Genomic DNA, 22,628 nt, shown 5'->3' on the forward strand with positions numbered 1-22,628 from the left:
GCTGCCAACAAACAAGCCCTAAGAAAACAAATAAGCCACTTAAGTCATTAGCGAGGGTCTTTGTCTGGCATTACCAAACGTTTGACAACTTGTTTACGGTACTAACGTATATTTATACAAAAAAAAAATATTAGTACAATATGATGTTATATCGAAAGAATTCCCGACTCAATGTATCGTATACTTCAAGAATTCCCGACTCAATGCATGGTATACTTCAAAGTTGCTTCAATCTAAAAAATGCACATCAATACTTATCAATGATGAATCCTATACGAACGACTCTAAAGAAGAATAGGAACGAATATTTTGCGGTTAAGTAAGTTGATGCATGAAATCGTACTACATAAGTATACGAATGACGGCAAGACCAACGGCCGATATCGAGATAAGGGTTCCTATGCAATATTTGATTACATCATACTTTGCTGCTTCCACTTGAGCTCTTAACCCATGAATTTCCTGTATAAGATATACAATACTTCAAACATTGACGGTACACGAAAACCCCACTTCGTGGAGGTCAGGGTGCAAGTCTCACCAGCAGAAAATGGATGCAAGTAGGACATTGGCAATGGAGTAAAGGTTATTTCGTTATCCTATCCATTTAAAATAACGGGTAACCAAACAGGTAACTTATCCAACTTATAAAACTAATCCATATTCATACGCCACCCACTATGATGCCGGGTATGCAGGGTAATGATAAGTGAATAAACGGATAAAATTTTTTATACCCATACCCTTATCCAACATGTGGATAACGGGTTTACCCTTTAACCATTACTCATAAAACTCAATTCATATCCATACGCTACCCACTATGATGCCGGGTATGCAGGTAATGATGAGTGAATAAACGGATAAAATTTTCTACACCCATACCCTTATCCAACATGTGGATAACGGGTTTACCCTTTACCCATTGCCGGTTGTATGTGTAAGTTTAATTTGTTGTATATAAATATTATTCCCTTTGTCGCAAAATAACTACCCGCGTTTTTATATATGTTTGTCTCAAAATTTGTGAACAATTTCAAAATTAGATAACTAAATTCTCAAATCAATGCAAAAATATTAGCCAATTGTGAGGAGAGATAAATTAGTCAAGGGTATAGTTGTCATTCAGTTAACTAAAAGTTGTAATGATTATGCATGTCTAAAACTGTGTGTCATTTCTATTGTAGACACTTATTTCCGGATGGAGGGAGTTTATGATTCAAAAAAGAAAAACTTACTCGATCAAGCTTGTTAGTGAGGTTGGTGGTTTCTGCATTCTGATTAGCAAGCTCATCGCGAATACGCCTACACATAGCGATAATGAATGAATCAGATCGAGAATTATCATACTAGTTTTCAATGAATCATTAAACATTTGCATCAAATCAAACCAAACCAAAATACGCAGAAAATCCCATTCAAAAGTAGGGTATGAGGAGGGTAAGATCAACATGAACCATAAAATTCTGGTGATATATAAACCACAGTTTATTCAAATATGAAGCACGTTTATCATGTATTTTGATTATGTTTATACATTCGTTATATGAATCCAAATATGAAGCTTTAAGAAGTCGTATCAGTGCATCATTAGCATGTAATCTTGAATTTTAAGTAACGTGCTTTGATTAAAGTTACTTGCCGCATAAAAAAGGTTTTTAAGACTTCACTCCAAATGTTCTATATAGATGTAGCTAATTAGACTCGATATGTCAATACAAGGGCAACTCCAATACGATGGTATCTTTTCTAACACGATGCATCTTAAAATGATTTTATATAAACGTTACCGTGTTATTAAAGGTCCTTACCCTCTTTCAAGATTTAAATCCAAGCGTTGACCTGCAGTGACCTTGTCGATCTCGTACCTACAGGAATGCAAGATTGAAATTTTATTCAATTGGAGGGCGGGAAACCAATTGAAATGGAAATTTAGATCACAAACCTCAATTCACTTCGCATTTTGTCTATATCAGTCCGCAACTTTTCAGTTTCGCGTTGCAATGAAGAGAAGTGATGTTCCTGCAACATTTGTATGAGATAACGTTCAAATATTTTGGAACTTCAACATTATAGGATGAGAAATGAACAGTTGGTGTGTTAAAATAGAGAAATAGGATAAAGATCATCCCCTTTGATTCGTTCCGAAATAGACGATTGGGCCAATAAAACCATCTCAATTGGAAGGTTATTGAGATTTGAGACGATAAAAGATGTACAAAAAACAGTATCGTTTATCACATCACAAGCCCGCTCAACCACGAAAAAGAATGAAAATATTTTCTCTTTAAATTAGTTTTAGGCCTGATGCAATCTTAATCATTGTAAATATCTCATGAATACGACTGTGTAACATATTGTCCTATTTTGCAGGGGTTATCGTCTCAAATGGCCACCTCATCAAAAGAATTTACTTTATAGTCACCTCATAGGTTTTTCTCACAAAATAGCCAAGAAACCGCAAGGCACTTTTCCTTGCGGTTTTTGACAAAAGTTGATGCATCCAGTGAAAAAGTGAGTCCACCGCAAACACCACTAACAACCACAAGTTGCGGTATTGTAGTCCCTTGTACCTACGCACAAAAAACAAGCCAATGTCGCTAGCTGCAAAACCGCAAGAAAAAGTGCCTTGCAGCGTTTTAATTTGCAGTTTCTTGGCTATTATGTGAGAAAATTTAGTCAAGTGACTAAAGTAATATCTTTTCCTGATGTGGTTATCAACGATGATAACCCTATTTTGTGGGAGTACAACACACAAATGCTAGTAGCAGATATAGAACAGTGCAAAAAGGCAATTGGCGAAGTAGTGACTTTTTAAGGAAATACCTGCGAACTTTGTACTTCGGATTTGAACTTGGAAAGATGTGCTTCTTGAAGCATCACTGTCTGCATACAAACGAAATAAAAGATACAATCTTAAGACAATCGGCATGTACTTCTCATTAAAAAAAGTTAAAACATGTTTCTCGTAAGCATGCCTCCTAAACTACATTTAAAAGAAGATATGTCGAAGAACTATAGACAAAAAACTCAATTTCTTACTTTCTGCATATCAGCATTTGAGGTAAATGTATCCGCTACACTTTCCAAACTGTCATTAAGAACCTCAGTGATAGCAGATGTTATTGCTTCAGCCTGTTTCGAAGGAACACCTTGTGCTTCTAATCTTCTTACCTACGTAAAGAACACCAACCATCATATCAAACAAACACCAACCAACAAACTGTTTCTAAAATGTGCAATTGCTTTCAACCAATTTGATTAAAGACTAAAACTAAATTATAATTACCATCAAGAAACCACAGACCCTTAAGTACTGTCATATTTTAAAGAAACCCATAAAAATTGATTAATCAACGAGTACTAAACCTCCTTCGTCTCTCTAATCCTCTGAATCCCTAAATCTCAACTGCAAAAATAGGTGTCACCATACATATAAACAAACTCATACACATGCATCTCCAGGTACACATTCTGGGTATCTTTTTGTATGCTTAGAAGAAATCAGATCGGCTAATAGATTCGTTACTTTTTGTACTTTAGGGGCTGTTTGATTGGTTTTTCATCAGGTCCTGTATAGATAAATATGTATGTATGGATTAATCTGTCTTTATAAATTGGGAAGGTTTTTGTTTGGAACGGTCTTTTCATAGATGGGAGGGACGTGTTCTTTTATTGGGAGGGGTAGGTTTGGAAAAAACTTGGCTTTCAGTATAGAGCTCCTACCTAGAAGCTTACTGAATAAGCCAGTTTCTATATCATTAGGTCACTACCAAACAGTCACGTATAGCTAAACGAATAAGCTGCGAGTCCTATTAAGCTAATTAAGTTGCCAAGAAACAGGCCCTTAGATTTAAATTTTTAAGTGTAGCCCACCTGGAATGCTTATAAGAGAGAAAATTCGCTGATACTTCCTCCACATCTTATCACATTGCCTTGTAAAAATCTCATCCAATTTGGATACAACCCATGCACCCCTTTACTACTAGTAGTTTCCTTCCTTTCCAAAATAAGTGTCCATGTTTCTATTTTTATTTGTCCCAAAACAAGCGTCTACTTTCAAAAGTAAGTACCTATTTTCGCATTCTACACGTAATTATATGATGGAGAAAATCTCTAAAGTGTAATAATTACATATTCCTAAACCGTGCGGATGTTTCTTTACGGGCACAGTAATAAGATTGGGGTGACCATGTGTCTTCCTTGGAGAATGCTTACCACATGATCCATTGAGCACCATAAGATCTCAATATGGGAAGCAAATCGCTCTATTTTGTTCCAATCGTTGAACAAAATTATCCCAGAGAACACATTTCCAGATTCCTCTCTGTTTGATTAATTGAAAAGCAGCTTAAAAGCATTTTATGCATTCAAAAACCCTAAACATCTTTGGTGTTCAATGGTACATTTGAATTCTTCCAACCAATAATGAAAACTGATCATATAGAGAAATAAATCTAATTGAAACATGGTTGGCAACATACCAGGGCCAAAGTATCAACGAGACAGATACGCACACCCTTAGGGTTTACGAGCTGAGAGAGATGTCTTCTGAAATTGTAATCACAACGATTCGGCACCAACAAAGAATTGCTAAAACCGTTGTTCTTCATCGATTTCACTTGGAACCCTGAATTGATTCCTCTTTGAACAAATCGTCTCAAACCAACAGACATTTTCACAGTTTAATCGATCTCTTATGCTCAAGCGAAATTCTTCTTCCTTGAGATTTTCCGATTACACGAAACTAACCAATCATATCGGAAGCATTCGATCTATGAGTTTAAAAACGGAGCGGTTTTGTGTGTGGGAGAGAGAGAACGCTCAAAACTTGTTCGACAAGAGACAATCTCCGAAAGCGGATTAGCCTCCGGAAAAACCGGCCGATTATGGTAGGGTTTAGGGTTTAAGGCCGGCGGAGTTTACCGGGGATACAGTGGCCGGAGATGGGAAAATGACCGGTGATGGCTTGCCAGGTGGAGATTGCGTCTCTAGTTAAAGAATCAGGTTTTAAATTACTTGCATGGAAAGTCTGGAATATAATTGAATTCTTATTTTCTATAACATTATTTTATGTAAATTAATGGGGAATGAAAACTTATTCTTATTTTGGGTAATGTATTTTTAAAACTTTCATTTTTGTATCTAAGATGTAAAGTTTTAAACATTTAATTACTCAGGTAGCCGGTTGAAGCATCAACTCTTTCTTCTAATAAACCACAATACATAAAAACTAATTTTAAATTAAGATATCCATGTCAGCAAATAATATTGAGTTTGACATCACATCACTCGTTACATCAGCATGGTAACCGGTTAATTAATGTTTCAACCTGTTACCCAATACTTAAATGTTTAAAATTTTACATCTTAGGTACCAAAATAAAAGTTTTTAAAATACGTTACCCAAAATATGAATCAAGTTAAAGCATGTTACTTTTTCATTCAATTTGACATAAATTAACAACATATTTTAATTTACTTTTTCTAAGTTCTAACAGATTATTTAAAATAGAAACTTTAGGGATCTGTATTTTTGTTGTAACAGATTTTCAAAACCTGTTTCTTTAAAAACATCTCTAATGTAAAGTTCTTGTAAAGAAGTGTAATTTCTTACAACATCCAACTTTGTAGAAAGTTCTTATAAGAACCTTATTTCATTTAAGTTTTTATATAAGAACACTGATTCTTAGTATAAAATGACAATTTACTAGTTTTTATATATTTATTAATAAATATATAATAATTATTGATGATGAAAAAAAATCAATCGTACACAAAAAAAAATTATAAGAATTATATCATTGTGAACTTTTATGTGAGTTCTTAATTTAATAACTTGAAAGTGATGTGACAACAAAAAAAACAAAAAGTAGGGGGACGTTAACAAACGTTTACTCGGGTAAGCGATTACTAAGTAACATTACCTTAACCAGATGAATATAGTAAAGACCAAGAATCTTACCCGGTAAGAGCGAGATAAGGACCAAGAGCCTTACCCGGTAAGTGAGAGTAACGACTCTCACCACGGTAAGCGCTTACCGGGTAAATTGTTGTATGAGATGTCGTTTTGATGGACTAAAATCTTACCCGATAAATATATAATAGTGTTAAATTTTACCAGTAAGCACTTACCGGGTAAGTGTTTGATAAACGACCCCTAAGTTCTTTAAAAATCTACATTGGAGATGCTCTAAGAGCAAAAATGAAATTCTCCAAATTTAAATAATTTTGTAAAAATAATCATCATGATAAAAAAAATTACTACATTATAACCAATAAAAGACTTTAAAATTAAATGTTTAGGAGAAAATAATAATATTTTATTAAATGTTTAGGAGATTTTAATAATATAATTAATATTGTAATCTCCAAAATGAATAAGAAATTAAAATTGAATGTAATTTTTTTGTGTAGATTTTGAATTTTGATCGTCTATTTTAGAGAATCTGTTGAAAACGCTCTTAAATCTATTATCTTGAAGCGATTACAAAACTAAGGGATTGTTTATCAGACAGTTTACTCATGTGATTACCAAGTCACGTATTTTACCAGATGAAACATGACAAAAATCAAAAATATCTTACCCGATCTTTGCCATGTGTCTTCCCAAATCCACAAATGGTCACTTCTAGGGGTGCTCAAAAACTCGATCAACCTAACCCAACCCAACGCGAAATAACCCAACCTGAAGCAACCCGATGTCTAATCGAGTTGTAAACTTTTCAAACCGTAGGTATTTGGTTGATATTGGATTACTATTATTTGAACTCAACGCAACCCGAAGAATCCGATATCATTTTATTTTTTGGATTTATTATGATTGTTGAATTTCTATTAATATATACATTAGACAATTACACGATCATGTATGCTTTTCATATACACATATTTTCAATCTATTCATATCTCTATATAACTCATTCATATATATGTTCAGTAACAGTGAACATATATATATATATATATATATATATATATATATGTAAATTATAAAAAATTAACTGAATGGGATATACGTAAGAAATATGGATAAGTTGTATCAAATGGTTAATGATGAAAAAGAAATTATGAGTAGAGAAATAATATATTTAAGGTTAGAAGAATATTTTAATATATCAAAATATCGACCGAACTAACCCGTAGGGGTTGGGTTGGGTTGCACTTTGATTTGAGCCGGGTTGGGTTAAGATTTTTCCAAACCGAAAGCATTGGGTTGGGTAGTTCAAATGTGTTCAACCCGATCAACCCAACCCATGAACATACCTAGTCACTTCCATTATTCACATGCGAAATCTAAAAAACATTGGTCTGATTCCTATTTTGTATAGAATATGTATCTCATATGAAAAACATTTAAGTATCTGGGTTGCCTACCTATCAGTTAAACGGCCTACTAACAAAAAAGCAATGCCACATCAACAAACACCATATCCAATTCAACATTTTCACGTAATCAGACCGTTTACTTAAACACTTACCCAATAAGCACTTAAGGTAAAATTCAACACTATCGTTTACTTACCAGGTAAGATTTGAATCTATTAAAACGACATTATATGTAACAATTTACTCGGTAAGCATTAACCGTGATAAGAGACATCGCTCTCACTTACCAGGTAAGACTATCGGTCATTGCCTTCGCTCTTACCGAATAAGATTCTTGGTCCTTGTCATATTCATCCGGTAAGGTAATGTGAATTGGTAAGCGTTTACCCACATAAAAATTTGGTAAACGGCCCCCAAGTACTTAAATATTTGAGATATCAGATCTTAAATATAAAAATAAAGGTTTTAAAAGTACGTTACCCAAATTAAGCACCCATAACTTTTATGTTCAAAAGCTGCAATCGTGAAACTAACAGCATACCTGTATAAGAAGCAAACTGTTATTACCAAATAACAATCCCAAAAGTGAAGTCTAACCCCAAAATTGCTGTACAATTAAGTTAATCTGCTGTTAACTGATCTAAACAAAACTCCGATCGATGCAGAAACTTAAAATTAGGGTTACTGGTCGGAAGATTTGGCCGAATCACCCGATCCTCTATGGAACGACCCACCATCTTTATGGAACGATTCTTGCTTATTGAAATGCCTCCGGTTACCACGAAAACCACCAGACCCTCTATTCCGTCTTTGACCCGAGAAACTACCTCTATTCTGCTGCTGTTCGTTTGCACCCCAATTCCCACGATTCTGGCTCCAATTTTGGTTGTTATTTCCAGTTGGAGGAACCCATCCGGGTCCCTGGTTCGCGGTCGGTGCACCTTGATTCCCAGGTGGTCCAACCCAACCAGTGTTGGTATTAGTAGGACCTTGGTTCGCAACCGGTGCACCTTGATTCCCAGGTGGTCCATTCCAACCGGTGTTGGTATTAATAGGACCTTGGTTTGCAATTGGGGCACTCCAACCAGCGTTGGGGGCTCCTTGATTCCCGGGTGGTCCAACCCAACTTGGGTTCCCGTTTCCACCAACTACTGGCGCTTGAATTGGAGCCGCAACCCAATTTTGGTTCGGCATAACCCCTTGAACCCCTTGAACCGGTGATGGTGGAACCCAACCCGCTTGCATGTTCCCACTGGCTGGCATAACCCAAGTGGGGTTAACATTCCCAGTTCCTTGTGGACCCTGAACCATAGGACCCCAATTCGGATTGGGTCCAACCCAACCCATGTTCGGATTTGCAGCCATTGTCGCCCAATTTACATTCGGTTGTGGAGGCGGCTGCATATTAGGTTGATTGACCGGAAACTGAAGCTGTCCCCAAGATTCTTGGGGGACTGCAACTGATTGCGGCAAAAAGTTTCCAACAGGATTCTGCACCATGTTTGGAACACCGGTCCATTGGTTATACGCTAGCTGTTGTAATCCAGCCATGTTCATAGACGGGTTCGGTTGTAAGTTCCAACCCTGAGAATTTTGACCGCCAACAGACTGAACCATTTGAGGAACCATATTATTGTCAGGTGGCGGTGCAACCGGTTGACCTAATTGAGAAGACTGAATAGAATTTTGCGAGCCTAAAACCGTACCTTGCTCCATGTTTTGAGGTACAGCGGGGAAAGAAACAGTACCTGAAGAACCAACGGATCCAACAGCATTCGTGTCGTTTACGCATGCAACCAAAGACGAGATGTTAGAACTGGCCAAGCGGACACTATTTGGTGTCGGTGATTGCAGCCCTTCGTTTCCACTTGGATACGAACTGTGTGGTCCCGATTGTCCGCCGATCCAACCAGTGGTACTTTTGTTTGGCGTAGGGGACGGAAGATTAGCGAAATCATGTTTACTATCCGTTTTTGGGCTCTGAACAGTAGCCCAATTTCCGGATTGTGGTTGACCAGGAGCCGAATTTCGTTCACGGGTCAAATGCTGTCGATCTTGACTTACTTGCGTAAACTTTCCCTCCAAAGCATCGGTTAAAATGATCCCATCATCTTCCTTATCACTCTTTCGCCATATTCTTAGACCGACCGGAAAATATCCATTTTTGCTCCATTTCCGCAACTGCACCATGGAAAACGGGCCTTGAATTTTTCCAGACGGATCCTTGTAATGCCACATTTTCTCCGTTTCGTTTACTTTGGGAGCAGATTCGGCTGCAATTGGAGTTTCCATTGGTGAAGCTGCTGCATCATCCATTGGCTTCTCCAAAAGGGTTGGTTGTTGTACAGAAGTGTCCCTTTCTTGACGCCATGAATTTTCAGTATGATTCTCGAGACTTGAAGGTGCGTCTTCAATCCCCGTCGAGAAATTTTTATTTGATAAGCTTCGGCTGAATTCATAGTTTTTGGCTGAAGAACTCTGAGGGGTACCACTCCAAGATTCTTTTGAAGTGTAATCTCCTCTTGGAGAAAACTGATCCCTTCCTCTTTGGTTGAATCGGAAACTATCTGATCTCTTGTAGAATTCTGCATACAAACAAAACTATTTATTTTTTTATTTTTTTTGGGGGGGGGTCTTGAGAGATTAGTCTGTTTGATAGAATTTTTCACATAGTTGATTCTCTCGAGGCCCGCATTCCCAAAAGGATAAAATAAAACAATTTCGCATATTTAGCCATCTATGAAAATGTGTATGATTAGGAATGATTATAATTTATATTTGTTTGAACATAAAGGCAACATGATGAACAGAAATAGAAACTATAAACTAAAACTTCTAAAATACAAAAATACCTTGTTTCTTATCATCCGAATCAGTGTCATCTTCGGACCCATAATCTGGATCCATGGTAGGATCATCATGTATCAACGGAAATTCTTCAAGCCTACGAGCTCGCTCCTCGGGTGTCTTTAAAACATGTAATTTCTCTACACATTCTCTGAGCGTGAATGTAAGTCAAGGATCACCAACACTTAAACTCCATGTAGGTGTTGTTTACCAAACACTTACCCGGTAGGTGTTTATCGGTAAAATCTAACAAACCTATTTACTTACCGGGTTAAGATTTTAGTCCACCAGAACAACATCATATGCAACAATTTACCCGGTAAGCGCTAACCATGGTAAGAGTCGTCGTCTTCACTTACCAGGTAAGACTCGTCGTCTTCACTTACCAGGTAAGACTCGTGGTCCTTGTCTCGCTCTTACCGGGTAAGATTCTTGATCCTTACCATATTTATCCGGTGAGGTAATGTCACTTGGTAAATGCTTACCCGGGTAAGCATTTGGTAAACGGCCCCTTAGCGATTAAATATAGGATTTTTAAGTTCGATATTATATAAACGTATTCAAACCAACATAGATGTAATTGAAAAAGTAACCACGAAATATATAACAGTAAACTTTAATAACAAAGGATATTCCTTCTTACGCCCTAAATCACTTGCTCGATCACGAAGATGACTAAGCCGCAAAACCTCTGTTTCAAGCCACTGCACAAGCAAAAAAAGTAGAGGTGGCAAATTAGCCATCAACTCTTGAGAACAAAATTTATCAGCCTTCAGTTGAGGAGAGCTGTTCACAAGTAGTGGTTATGAGCTCTTTCTTATTCCGGTTCATTTTAACCATTATGGTTGGAGTTTGGGTTGAAATGGGCCAAACAAAAATAAACTACTTGGTCATGTGGGTTGATAATTTTAAACAACGTAAACTACCGAGTTCGATGTTATAGCATGATGGTAACTAACTTTTTGGTGACCCCTATCCTCAAGTTTCAACTTTCATCGTATGTTACTATTATATGCTATAATGCTCAGCAATTTGGCAATATATAATTTGCAATACAGACTTAAATAAAGGACCTCACATATGAAAAGCAATGAACTAACCAACAGACCAATGATGATTTGTGAAAAATATCCCTATATTTGTTTCTTAAAGTCAAATGATGCCACCACTTGAAAAAAATTCTAGGTCCGTCTCCATGCACATGGTTTCATAAAGTCATAAACAACAAAATGAGCCAATTTTATAGAACTTACATCATTGACTCTTGCCACCTGAAGTTCCATGGCTTTGTCCAGAATGTCTCCCTAAAAGAAAAAAAATAAACTTCAACAGAATGAGTACGTTCTTTGAATTAATTCATTTATATGGAAAATAGGTATAGAACATACCACTGTCAGTCTACTTATAAACCCACACTTTATACTCTGCCGCAGCCGCTTGCATTCATCCTACCACAGCAAAACCACATAGTTCAACATATTCAAAGTTCATGTCAACAAAACACAACAATAAGAATGAAAACAGATCATGAACATTTGATTGAAATGATACTGGCTAAGATTTTGGCAACCTAGTCTTCCAACAAGCAGTTGAGTTAAACAGTTTAACCATTTTGTGAAGAAAAAAACCTTATTTACCCGAATCAGTAGCTTTCACCAATGCTTTCTATTAGTTTCACTTGCCCTTTCCGCAAGGTGGGAGTCTTACCGTAAACAGCCTCCATGTCTCCTGAGACAGAGGTAAGGTCTGTGTACCATCTTATCCCACCCCCAAACCCTACCTTTGGTTAGTGAAACCATTTTGTGCCAAGTAATAGCCATGTGAGATTGTTTATAGTAACACTTCAACTTCACCAAGAAGCATGCCAAAGGTATCATGACACAGGGAGTTCAACTACCACGCTAAGGGGATGTTTGGTTAGTTATCCATCAAGATTTATATGGATAAAGTTGTCTGTGTGGATTAATCTATTTGTATAGATTGGGAGAGTTTTTGTTTGAAAGGGTTTTTTCATATATGGAAGGAGCATGTTTTTTAATCCGAAGGGGCAAATTTCAAAAAAAACTTGGCTTTCTGCATAAAGCTCCCCTAGAAGCTTACTAAATAAGCCACTTTCTGTATTAGTAAGCCACTACCAACCAGTCATGTATGGTTGACCAAGTAAGCTGAGTCCCATTAAGCTGTCAACAAACAGACCCAAAGAAACTCTTCTACACCATGATGTAATTCTTTGAAGAATGGCAATGCTTCTGAACAAATCAGATGAATAAATAGAGAGGTTATTGTGTGTATGTCAGATTCTTTCCTTGTTTATAGCAATAGAAGCTCGATACCAGTTATTATAGTTGATAAGTAGTACGCTTTCCTTTTCAATTAAGGCTACAAGAAAAGCAAAAGCAGGAAATAGCTAAATAAATACAAAAAAATAATCATAGCATTCAACAAAAATTTAGAGTCAATCACCTCCATGAACTCCTGATTTGAAATGGTATCAATTGGTATGGTCTCAGTTTTGTCGAGGTTCAAGATTTCAAGCATGGTACATGTCTTCCTTTTGCCAATTGTATATTGCACTGCTTCGCTAGTACCTATACAGAGTTATTGGAGAAGCTTACACCCACAAACTCCTTAACATGGTTATGATGGCTGCCAAAATAATTACTCCATCCGTCCCAAAAATAAATAAACCAAGCGCACATGGTATAACTCACCCAGAGGTAGGGTCTGGGGAGGGTATGATGTACGCACACCATACCTTTACCCCTAAGGGTACAGAGGCTTTTTCCGTGAAGACCCTCGGCTTATGGAACATTTTGAAAGGTTTAGTAAGGGACCAAAAATAGTCTCAGTTCTTGAACAAAATATATGACCACAATAAAAAACACAGTATAAAAAATGTAACTGAATGACGATTTTACCCTTAATGATAGAGGCAAACCTTCTCTCTCTCTCTCTCCAACTCATCAACTTAATAAATTATAACCACCTATTTGTGAAAGTGGACACTTATTTTGGGATAGACTAAGAAAGAAATGTGGACACTTATTTTGGGACAGAGAGAGTATAAAACTGAAAACTCTTGATGTTCAAATAACTTTGAGATTCAGGAAATTAGGTGATAAGCAAGAATCCAGGTCATATACCATTAGGGGGGACTTAACAAGATACCTGTAACTTGCACCAGTCTATATATGTCCTGCTTCTGATTAGCTCCAGATATTCTTATTCTAACAAAAGTACCAACAATCTTTTCATGAAAATTTTCCATATCATCAAGCAAGTCCTCCACCAACTTCCGTCGCAAGTAAATCAAGCTTATGTTGTGGATATCAATTGCAGCATAATCCTCACGGTTGGATTGTGGTCCCCGCCTATCACCTTTCTTCCGCCCTTTACGTTTCCTGTCTTTGTTATCCTTTGCTAGGGTTTCATTGGTTTCATCATCGTCAACCTGGCTAACTTCAGTATCAACAACAGTCCCCTGAATATCATCTATCTGAGAATCCTCTCTCATAAGAAAGTGAGATTCAAGAAGCTTTAACATTTCAAAATGTGCCACTCGTGGTTTACCAAAAAGGTTTTCAAGTCTTGCATCACAAATGATTTGACTCTTACGATGAGGATCACGGAGTTTGTTTCTTTTAATGTATTCAAGCAAGAGATCCTGTACTTCAAACTGAGATATTACAGAACTGTCTCCATTTCTCATGTGCATCACAAATTCCAGAAGTTCTTTTGATACCCACTCGGTTTTATCGGGCACAGACCCCTTAGAACCAACTGCTGCTGCTCCAGTACTAGAGTCCTCTTCCTTAGCATCAGCCTTTTGCTTCTTTGCCTTTCTTCGGGTTTTTCTTGCTTTTAGGTTCTCAGACGGATTATCTGAACCCAAACCCTCGTCATCTTTAACATCATATTGTGCAATTGGAGATTCTTTTTTTCCAGATCCCTTCCAAGGGTTCTTAGCTTGAGCAAGTTCAGCTAAAGATAAATTATGCTTTGCTTTCATTTCTGTCCAATAATCCTTAAAAAGATGCTCCCAGCTATTCTTGTCATCAAAGTTTACATTTCCCTACAAAATAGCAGAAATCAAAAAGCTAAGGTACGGTATGTTCAAATCCTGCAATCACTAACCCAATAAAGCTTCTATCTCTTTATGTATTTCATTTAGTAAAAGAAAAAGTGAGCACATGATCAATGACAAGTTCAAGAAACCAGATGAACCTTAAAACATAAAAGGCTAAAACCAGATGCTAATGCGCAAAGATTACACAAAATTATAGCAGACACAAGTGGTACATTATTTCAAAGGATGAAACATGAAAAATGCATACTGCAACTGCAGAGGAACCAACAAGTGTGAACTTTAGAATGACAGAGTGTGTGAGTTTATTTGTTGCATTTGCCGTATATAAATATTATATACTTCAAAAAAAAGTGTGAACTTTAGAATGACACGAATGACAACAGCATCATGTATGAGTGTACTCCATATGTATACATAGCAAGCTTGTACTTCATGTTAGCACGTCTTCCCCCTTTACCACTTGACAGGAAATTAGTTGCAGTAGGTTTTCTCATATAAGAAACATAGACTGGAACGGGAAGCAGTTGATCAAAGCATCACCACTTTTGTTACCCTCCAACCCAGACAAAAGAATTAGGCAATTACTTCCATTTAAGTAAAAAACCTCCACCACCAAAGTTAGTTTAAAAAGATCCCCCAAGATTCACATTTCCTGATAGACGGAGTCTAAATGTAACCTTGGATGGCTGAAAAGAACTGAAAAGCTTTATGGAAGAAAACAATTGCAAACGCGTCCACTCCTAAGTTGGTGCCAAACCAAACCAAAAAGATCCCGGTATATTCGGCCCAGAGATGGGGTCTTTTTTTGGTGGGGGTGATGTAATCAGACATGTCTTCTACCCCAGAGCGGTTGTTTCTGTTAAGACCTCCAGTTTGCAAAAAGTGTGTACGAAAAAGAAAGCTTGTCCGAAAAGTTTGGAAAAGGAGAATAACTGGAAAAGGGAAAGAAGTTAAGGATATAGAAAAGTAAGCAGCATCATATAATCAAATGAAGAACCAAGGAACAAAGTGAAGGTAAAACAACGACACATTCCCTAGTCTATCTTAGGACTCTGGAAGCCTATCTCACGGCTCACTACCCCACTACCACCTCTCGAGCTCCCTTCCCCCCAATCAGACCAGCTACAGGGTCTCCACTCCTAGGCTGCTACCCTAATCTTACGTCTTCAAGAACTCCTATCCAAGGGCAAGTCCTCGGAAATGCCTAGGCTTCCATGTCTATCCTTAGTACCTCATCCCACATCCTTGGCCTGCCCTCCTCGCTCCGTGACACTCACGCTTTTGACCCTCCTCGCCGGTGGTCCAGAGCCACTAATTGTCTCCTGCAATCGTGTCCAAAGCACCACAATATTCTTTCTCCATAATAGGCGGAACTCCCAACTCCACTGAATATGGAAGGAGTCCAAAAGCAAACTCAATCTTCATTCATTAGTTAGGCACTAAAAGATAGACTTCTTCATTATATGAACCAAGAGATCTTGGATGTGGATCCTGCCTCAACCTTTCTTGAGTTACAATTAATTGTACAAGGTTGTGCAATGCACTATAGAAAGGCGATAAACTCCATTGTGAAGAAACTAGAAATGGATGTTCCATCGACTTTACTTAAAAAAGAATAAGCTGCAGCAGGCATCTATAGTACCCTGTGTATATATATGTTTTGGCAGATCCCATCAATAGCCAAGTAGTTGGAACTTAGAAGTAGTAAACTGAATTCAAAAAAAAATGATGGAAAGAAAAGAAGGGAACCAAAAGCCTGGGGGAACTTTCTTTATCTGTTACTCGCAAATTACTGGATGCTCAATTTGTGTAATTACCTAATGTAATCACGGATTTTATATGATTAACTAGAAACACTGGTGTGTTTTAGTCTGGTTAGATACTTTATTCACCTGTAACAAACTACAGGAGCACTTCCATTTGTGATTAACAAGGCAAATGATGGTACATCTTAACACTTAGGCAGTAATAGGGATACTTTAGTCTTTATAGCTTTACTTGTTCCTCAAGTCTATTTAGGGCTTTCTCATTCTTTATGAAGTGATGTCTAAAGTCATTCTAAAAATTGAAAATAAACAATTATCAACAGATATAATAACCATGTCACTAGCTAGGTGTCCAAGTCTTTTAGACCCTCAAGTCTAATCAAGCTTCTATACAGTATCTAACAAACAATAAGCAGAACCGATGCATATGACTTGCCAGCTGCAGTGGTGGCAGGAACTAAAACTAGATCTATGAGTAAAAAGATAAAGTAAAACCTCAAAGTATACCAACCACTATAAAATATTATTGGAAAACTAAAACATGAAAGATTAAAGCAAAAGCCACGCAACTCTTCATGTTTGCATTCTATAACCTAAAGTACTGACACATTGTCATAAACCCGTAAATTATTCCAGATAAGTATGTTCTCCTAAGCTTAAGTAGAAAAACTACATTCAATAACTTAAAGCTAAAATGGTATCTAATATCTATGATAAGTATTTCCACGATCAAACACCCAGAGGAAAACCAAAAGAATTAAATAAACACACAAAGCATACCTGAGTCCCCTGTTTTTCAATTAACATCACAGTTTTCATGCAAGCCTCACATAGTCCTTTCTTCTCCTTCTCTCTAACACATAGTATAACAGAGGTTTTAATGCATGCTTTGCACAAGGAATATGTGCAAGTATAGCACATGTACTCGGCCTTTTTCTCACAGATACTACACAGGTGCCAGCCTGAAATATAACGTAAAAGATAATTAAAATGCTAGGAAAAATATTTACAGGAACAGACAAGGCGAGTGATAATCGGATAACTCAATCAATAGTTAAATCACATAAGAAATTGAAAGAAGACATGCAACTTTGAGTAAGCTCACGATATTGTATAAACCAAGCAAGTACACAACTGCTAGCAAATTCTAGATCTAAACATGAACCTGATAGTCTTAAAGCACTTCCAAGGAAGAAAGCAGCCGAAATCCTTAAATATATTAATAATTTTATCATGAATCAGAAACAGATGAAAGACCAGAACAACCATCGAAGGTACAGAACATGGTTAAAACTTGTATATAAAATTACCGGCAATGTTTTCAATCAGGCAGTTGTATTCAAATTATTACGGTCAATTCTCAATGGACCTTGTTTTATAATTATATTTCTAAAGTTATTAACATTATTCTCATAATATTATTAAATTTAGATCCTCCCATTATATTAAATCCTTTTATTTAAATAATGCATAAATTGATAGTTTTTTGTCATTTAGAATTTTCATTCAACACATTTATTAAACAAACAATCATTCTTTTTCATTTAGCGCTTTAGACAATGGATTAACATGGTAATTTTTTGTCATTCAGACAGGTCATTGAGCACATAAAAGAACATGTGTTCATTTAGCACAACCTTTTATCCTGAAACCATTTCCTATAAAAAGATATTTACATTCCCTTTTGACGCTCACATGTTATAAGAAAATTTTCACCTTGTATTAAGATACTCTAGTAATTTGAATGCTTGACTTGAAAAATATGTTTGTTTTAGGTGTATTGAAGTCAATTTATTCTCACTATATTTCACTCATCCTAAGATTATCAAGATAACGTGGTGTAAGACCATAATATACTAATATCAGGTCTATATATTATTATATCATTCAAAGAACTATATCATATATCCTCTATTATATTTGGATCTCCTCTTTCCATTTTTTATAAGTCAGTCTATGTTTATCTACACATTTGCTTTACTTAATCATCATCCAAAACTTAGATATCCCTGTCAATAGCTAACCAAGATGCTTATCAAACCACACTCAGAGATTGGATATGAACCATGATGCCATACAACTGAAAACTTATGAATGACTATGAATGGAACTGCACAAATATAAGTAAAAGGGAATAAAGATGGGAAAATAAACAGGTATGTTGAATATATGACAGAATAGAGAACCCACTCACCACAATTCCAGCGACCCTTAGATTGGAAAAAGGCTTCATCACGGTTAACACAAGAAGGATGATAAGCTTTAGGGCAATTCCTGCAGAAATGTAACCACCAATAACAATTAACAGCACAGTCCAATTAATTCAACAACCTCTAAAAGTGAATGAATCAACAATTACCACACTCACCGACGGTCACACAGCACAAGGTCTCCACCATCAAAGCAAATGAAGCAAACATCTTCCTCAATTGTCTTCCTAGGTGCAGCAGAGGACTTTGGGGTAGTTTTCGAAATCTTCCCTCCTCTTTTACGTTTTCCTCCACTGCCTTTCTTAGACGACTCTGGCAATTCTGGTTCAGTCTCAATCTCTGCTTCTTGTTCTTGGGTTTTATCTTCATCTGCTAAGTTTGCTTCTTCCTCGGTCTCCATTTCTGTATCTAAGGATTTCTCAGTCTCCAATTCAGTATCTAAAGATTTCTCAGTTTCCATGTCGGAATCTAAGGATTTCTCAGTCTCCATTGCAGTATCTAAGGATTTATCCTCATCTTCCACCACGGTCTCTTCCTCATCATTTTCTGCAATAACATCAACTTTCTCATCATTTGCCATCACTGTTTCCTGATTGAACTCATCTTCCACCATGGTTTCTTCCTCATCACTCTCTGCAACAACATCAACTTTCTCATCATTTGCCATCAATGTTTCCTCCTTGAACTCATCTTCAACCATGGTTTCTTCCTCATCATTTTCTGCATCGGTTTTTTCATCAATTGCCATCAATGTTTCCTCCTTGAACTCGTCTTCCACCATGGTTTCTTCCTCATCATTTTCCGCATCAGCTTTCTCATCATTTGCCATCAATGTTTCCTCCTTGAAATCTTCTCTAACACCAACAACTTCCTCTTCATCTGCAATCAGTTCTTCTTCCTTGACAACTTCAGCAAAAACTCGTTCTTCTGTCATTTCTCCTTCAACATCATCAATATTTTCTAGCTGAAAGTCTGCAACACCATCGTTTCTAACATCAGAACCGGCCATTCCTTGGGCATTTTCAACTTCTTCCAACTGGACATTGACACCATCCTCTTCTTTAATTTGATTCATTGCTTCATCTCCTTCACCATTATGAATAACAGGCAACACCTCGGCGATATCCTCCTCTTTCATCGCCTCCTTCCCCACCATCTCATCTTTCTCAGTCACCGGAAAATCACCAACATCGGTATCCTCTCCCTTAGTTTCCACTTTTTCCTCCACCACCTCCAGTTCATCATTCCGTTCAACCACTGCCACCTCTCCCTCACCATCGTCAACGTTAACCGAACACATCAACTCACTACCACCACACTCCATCGCTGCCACGTCATGCCTAGGTACGTCAATTTCCTTGACGGCATCTTCATCCCCATTCTTCGAGTATTCCACCACATTCGTCGACTCAACCACAACCGAATTCACAATACCATCGCTCAATGCCGCATCCGACTCCAAATTCCGGCAATGAACAAAAACCTCCTCCCCATTCTCACCCTCCTCTTTTTCCTCCACCGCCACCACCACAAAGGCTTCCGAATCCTCCGATTTGGGAACGGAAACAGATGAGTCCTCTTCTTCTAAAGCGTTTGATTTGGATATCAATTTTGATAGAACTTTCGCAGAATCGTTATCAGTACTAGTAGTATTTTCTAACAAGCTTTCATTGATTACGATTGTTGTTTCTGCTGCCATTGACTCTTGGAGATGGTTTGAGGTCGTTTCTTCTTCAACCTCCATTGCTAAAATCACGTAAAACCCTAACCCTAAGTTTAGTTTTTCTATATACAGATATAATTATCGAGCGTCATGTGGTTTTGAGCAGTGGTTTTAGGAACCAAAATAAAGCAGAGTGAAGTACAACATTAGTCCCTGAACTATTACTTATATGCAAATTTTGTCCTTAACAAAATATCTTTTATAATCTAGTCCTCTAAATATTGTATAATTTAACGGGTGTTTGGACATGCATATGAAGTAGGGATGTGAAGAAAATCAACCGATCTAATTAGTCGGCTGATCCAATTAGGATCGACTGACCATAATTGGATCGGATCGTATTGGAAATTTCAACATTCAATTTGGATTGGTCGGTTCTCGAATGGCAGTTTAGAACTGACCGAACCGAACCGATCAACATCCAGTTACCCATCCAATTAATCATCTGATGACCATTCAGTTGTTCATCCAACCATTATCCAACTATCATCTAATTAATTTAATTTCAAAATGCTTAAATTGGAATTTGTTTTATGATAGGCTTTGAATTTTTAACTTCCCTTATGTTGGTTTTAACGCATATTAAAAGTGATTAATTGATTTGTATCATTGTTAGAGAATTTAATTGGATTAATAGACTGGATGGATTCAATCTCATCAGATCATCTGCTGAATATCCAATAAAAGTATCAAATGGATGGAACCGAACCGATCCAATCATCCATTGGATTGGATTGGATCGGATCGGATCGGATCGGTTGGCAAATCCAACATCCAATGGATGGTTGGATTGGTTCGGTTCCCCTCACATCCAATAGATGTCAACTGATGAACAGGCCTAATATGAAGTGATTGTGCAACATGATTATTAGTTTCAATAGCATAAAAATCGATGTTATGGAAGAGTCGAATAAAGAGTTGTTGTAGAAAACATATTATCGTAAGAATGTAAAAATATTTAACTGTTTTTAGTTTTAATCGGCTGGGCATTCCATTTTAATAGTGATTCTCCAAAGTCTCAACGGTAGTCTTGAAAATGTATATCTAAACTTTGTCCATCATGCATAAAAGACTGGGACCGGTTAAGCCAATTATGAAATTTGCTGGAGATTCGGTTAAAGGTCGGTCTGTTTGGACCAGTTATCTCGTCGGTCAAAAAAATCTGTCAGCACCTGCTAAAAAAGTTTGATCTGGGTAAACAAAACTATAAAAATCCTTTAACATGGGCGAGTTAGGCCTGTACTTTGGCCATCTCTACTCATTTATGTTCGATTCTTTTCATGTGTGCGAACATTCATGTGCAAAACGAAGTTAGTTCATTAGGACTGATGGGGATCAACAGGTATTACAATAGTATCATGGCTTATTGGGTTAAGACGATGTTTAACTTCATAAGCCTTCGTACATGTGGAGACAAGGACTCCAAAGAAGATGAAGAAGACTTTCGGGTGGCAGTTGCCTTCCTAACTGTAACGGGATGTGATTCATCTAATGGTATTTAACATCCAAAAAACTATAAAATAAAATGTGTCATTCTGGTAGCTCGTTTAATGGCACCGACATCTCATCTGGTCATAGATCATTCCCCGAGAGCTTCTTATCTAGCAGGGCATAATAAGTAAGCGATGTATGACCCACAAGCTCTTATCGGCATCTTGATATGTCGTACATAAGGTTATTAATCATATGTTATATAATTGTAGCTTTATCTTGGAATCTTGGTCAATGTAGTCTAAAAAACGAACCAATTCAACTGTACAGATCTAGTAAGGTACAGACAGATCCTGAACTGAGGTCTAACCTGGTCCATGATAGGATCGTTTGTCAGTTTGGATAACAAACTTTCAAACAGTACATCAAACTATAAAACAGTTTTCAGAATATAAAATTTTATACGTGCATTTCATATGTATATCTATTAAAAAAATCTCTAAATGAACGTACACAGTTTGCTATTATCAAATCAAAATGACATTGACTTGACCATTTAAAGGATCGTTGTTTCTTAGGGGTTGTTTGTTTATCTCTTAATAGCTCCATTACGAGTCAGCCTCTGAATCGTTAAGAGGTGAATCTTGTTTGGCAAAAGAAAAGTCTGCTTCTTAATGGTTCTAAAATCCTCTGAATGATTTTGCATCATAGATCTCCCTTAACCATTCAGCGCTCTAATTTCATTGTAAATAATTACCAAACAATTATATTTCATTTTGCACTATATCATGAAAGTCTCTTAATCATTCGAATCATTTTATCATTTTGCAGTAAATCATTCAGCAACTACCAAACAGCCTCTTAGTGCTCTAAGAAAGAACTGATTAAAGTGAAACATTCATACCACTATGTAATATTTAAATTATTTGATATTTTATGATGGTTGATCTTGATCCAAAAATGACAGACATCTGATGACATATTGAAGTGAATGTGACTTACTTATACCACTGCCAACTTTACAAGAACCTACTGAATTGCACTAAAAGATCATTGAAGACAAAATATTTCCTCTGTATACAGATAGGATGGTATCAGTTTTACGTACATACACACGGGATTTAGCAAACAAAAAAACCGAAGTGCACGTATCCGAAAGAAATGTCAATGGAGACTAAGGTTATGTCTTAATATGATGAATTACATAACACGAATAAAGTACATTGTAAGGCAAC

At 36.8% G+C, this 22,628-nt stretch overlaps 3 protein-coding genes across 3 annotated transcripts; all 3 read right to left on the reverse strand.

The window, feature by feature from the left end:
- Positions 1-64: 64 nt before the first annotated feature.
- On the reverse strand, positions 65-4,985 carry LOC112525546 (protein FMP32, mitochondrial-like). The gene is made up of 7 exons (XM_025135714.1): positions 4,485-4,985; positions 3,043-3,174; positions 2,827-2,886; positions 1,946-2,022; positions 1,812-1,868; positions 1,239-1,305; positions 65-462 (listed from the first exon to the last, which is right to left on the reverse strand). Exons 1-7 carry the CDS (start codon positions 4,674-4,676, stop codon positions 343-345), a joined length of 705 nt encoding a protein of 234 aa, XP_024991482.1. The 5' UTR covers positions 4,677-4,985; the 3' UTR covers positions 65-342.
- Positions 4,986-7,853: 2,868 nt separating this feature from the next.
- Positions 7,854-19,128, reverse strand: LOC112524116 (zinc finger CCCH domain-containing protein 19-like). Its single transcript, XM_025133772.1, has 10 exons — positions 18,398-19,128; positions 18,224-18,303; positions 16,810-16,991; positions 13,345-14,248; positions 12,640-12,764; positions 11,565-11,624; positions 11,430-11,480; positions 10,810-10,880; positions 10,182-10,333; positions 7,854-9,896 (listed from the first exon to the last, which is right to left on the reverse strand). The coding sequence occupies exons 1-10, from the start codon at positions 19,066-19,068 to the stop codon at positions 8,011-8,013; spliced, it is 4,182 nt and encodes a 1,393-aa protein (XP_024989540.1). The 5' UTR covers positions 19,069-19,128; the 3' UTR covers positions 7,854-8,010.
- On the reverse strand, positions 19,068-19,983 carry LOC112525046. Its single transcript, XM_025134986.1, has 2 exons — positions 19,234-19,983; positions 19,068-19,118 (listed from the first exon to the last, which is right to left on the reverse strand). The coding sequence occupies exons 1-2, from the start codon at positions 19,981-19,983 to the stop codon at positions 19,068-19,070; spliced, it is 801 nt and encodes a 266-aa protein (XP_024990754.1).
- Between the last annotated feature and the right edge of the window lie 2,645 nt (positions 19,984-22,628).

Source organism: Cynara cardunculus (genome assembly GCF_001531365.2).
Source record: "Cynara cardunculus var. scolymus isolate 2C chromosome LG 13, CcrdV1, whole genome shotgun sequence".
Classification (NCBI taxonomy): Eukaryota; Viridiplantae; Streptophyta; class Magnoliopsida; order Asterales; family Asteraceae; genus Cynara; species Cynara cardunculus.

Excerpts from the sequence above, each read along its gene's own strand:
- LOC112525546 (XM_025135714.1), bottom strand. The coding sequence starts at position 4,676 with ATGTCTGTTGGTTTGAGACGATTTGTTCAAAGAGGAATCAATTCAGGG. Across the intron at positions 2,887-3,042 it reads CAAATGCTGATATGCAGAAA|ACAGTGATGCTTCAAGAAGC; the intron begins GTAAGAAATTGA and ends GTTTGTATGCAG. Across the intron at positions 1,306-1,811 it reads GATTTAAATCTTGAAAGAGG|GCGTATTCGCGATGAGCTTG; the intron begins GTAAGGACCTTT and ends CGCTATGTGTAG.
- LOC112525046 (XM_025134986.1), bottom strand. The coding sequence starts at position 19,983 with ATGGAGGTTGAAGAAGAAACGACCTCAAACCATCTCCAAGAGTCAATG. Across the intron at positions 19,119-19,233 it reads AAGGAATGGCCGGTTCTGAT|ATGAAGAGGAAGTTGTTGGT; the intron begins GTTAGAAACGAT and ends AACTGATTGCAG.
- LOC112524116 (XM_025133772.1), bottom strand. The coding sequence starts at position 19,068 with ATGGCAAATGATGAGAAAGCTGATGCGGAAAATGATGAGGAAGAAACC. Across the intron at positions 11,625-12,639 it reads CAAATCAGGAGTTCATGGAG|GATGAATGCAAGCGGCTGCG; the intron begins GTGATTGACTCT and ends TTGCTGTGGTAG. Across the intron at positions 10,881-11,429 it reads AGGTGGCAAGAGTCAATGAT|TGGCTTGAAACAGAGGTTTT; the intron begins GTAAGTTCTATA and ends TTGCTTGTGCAG.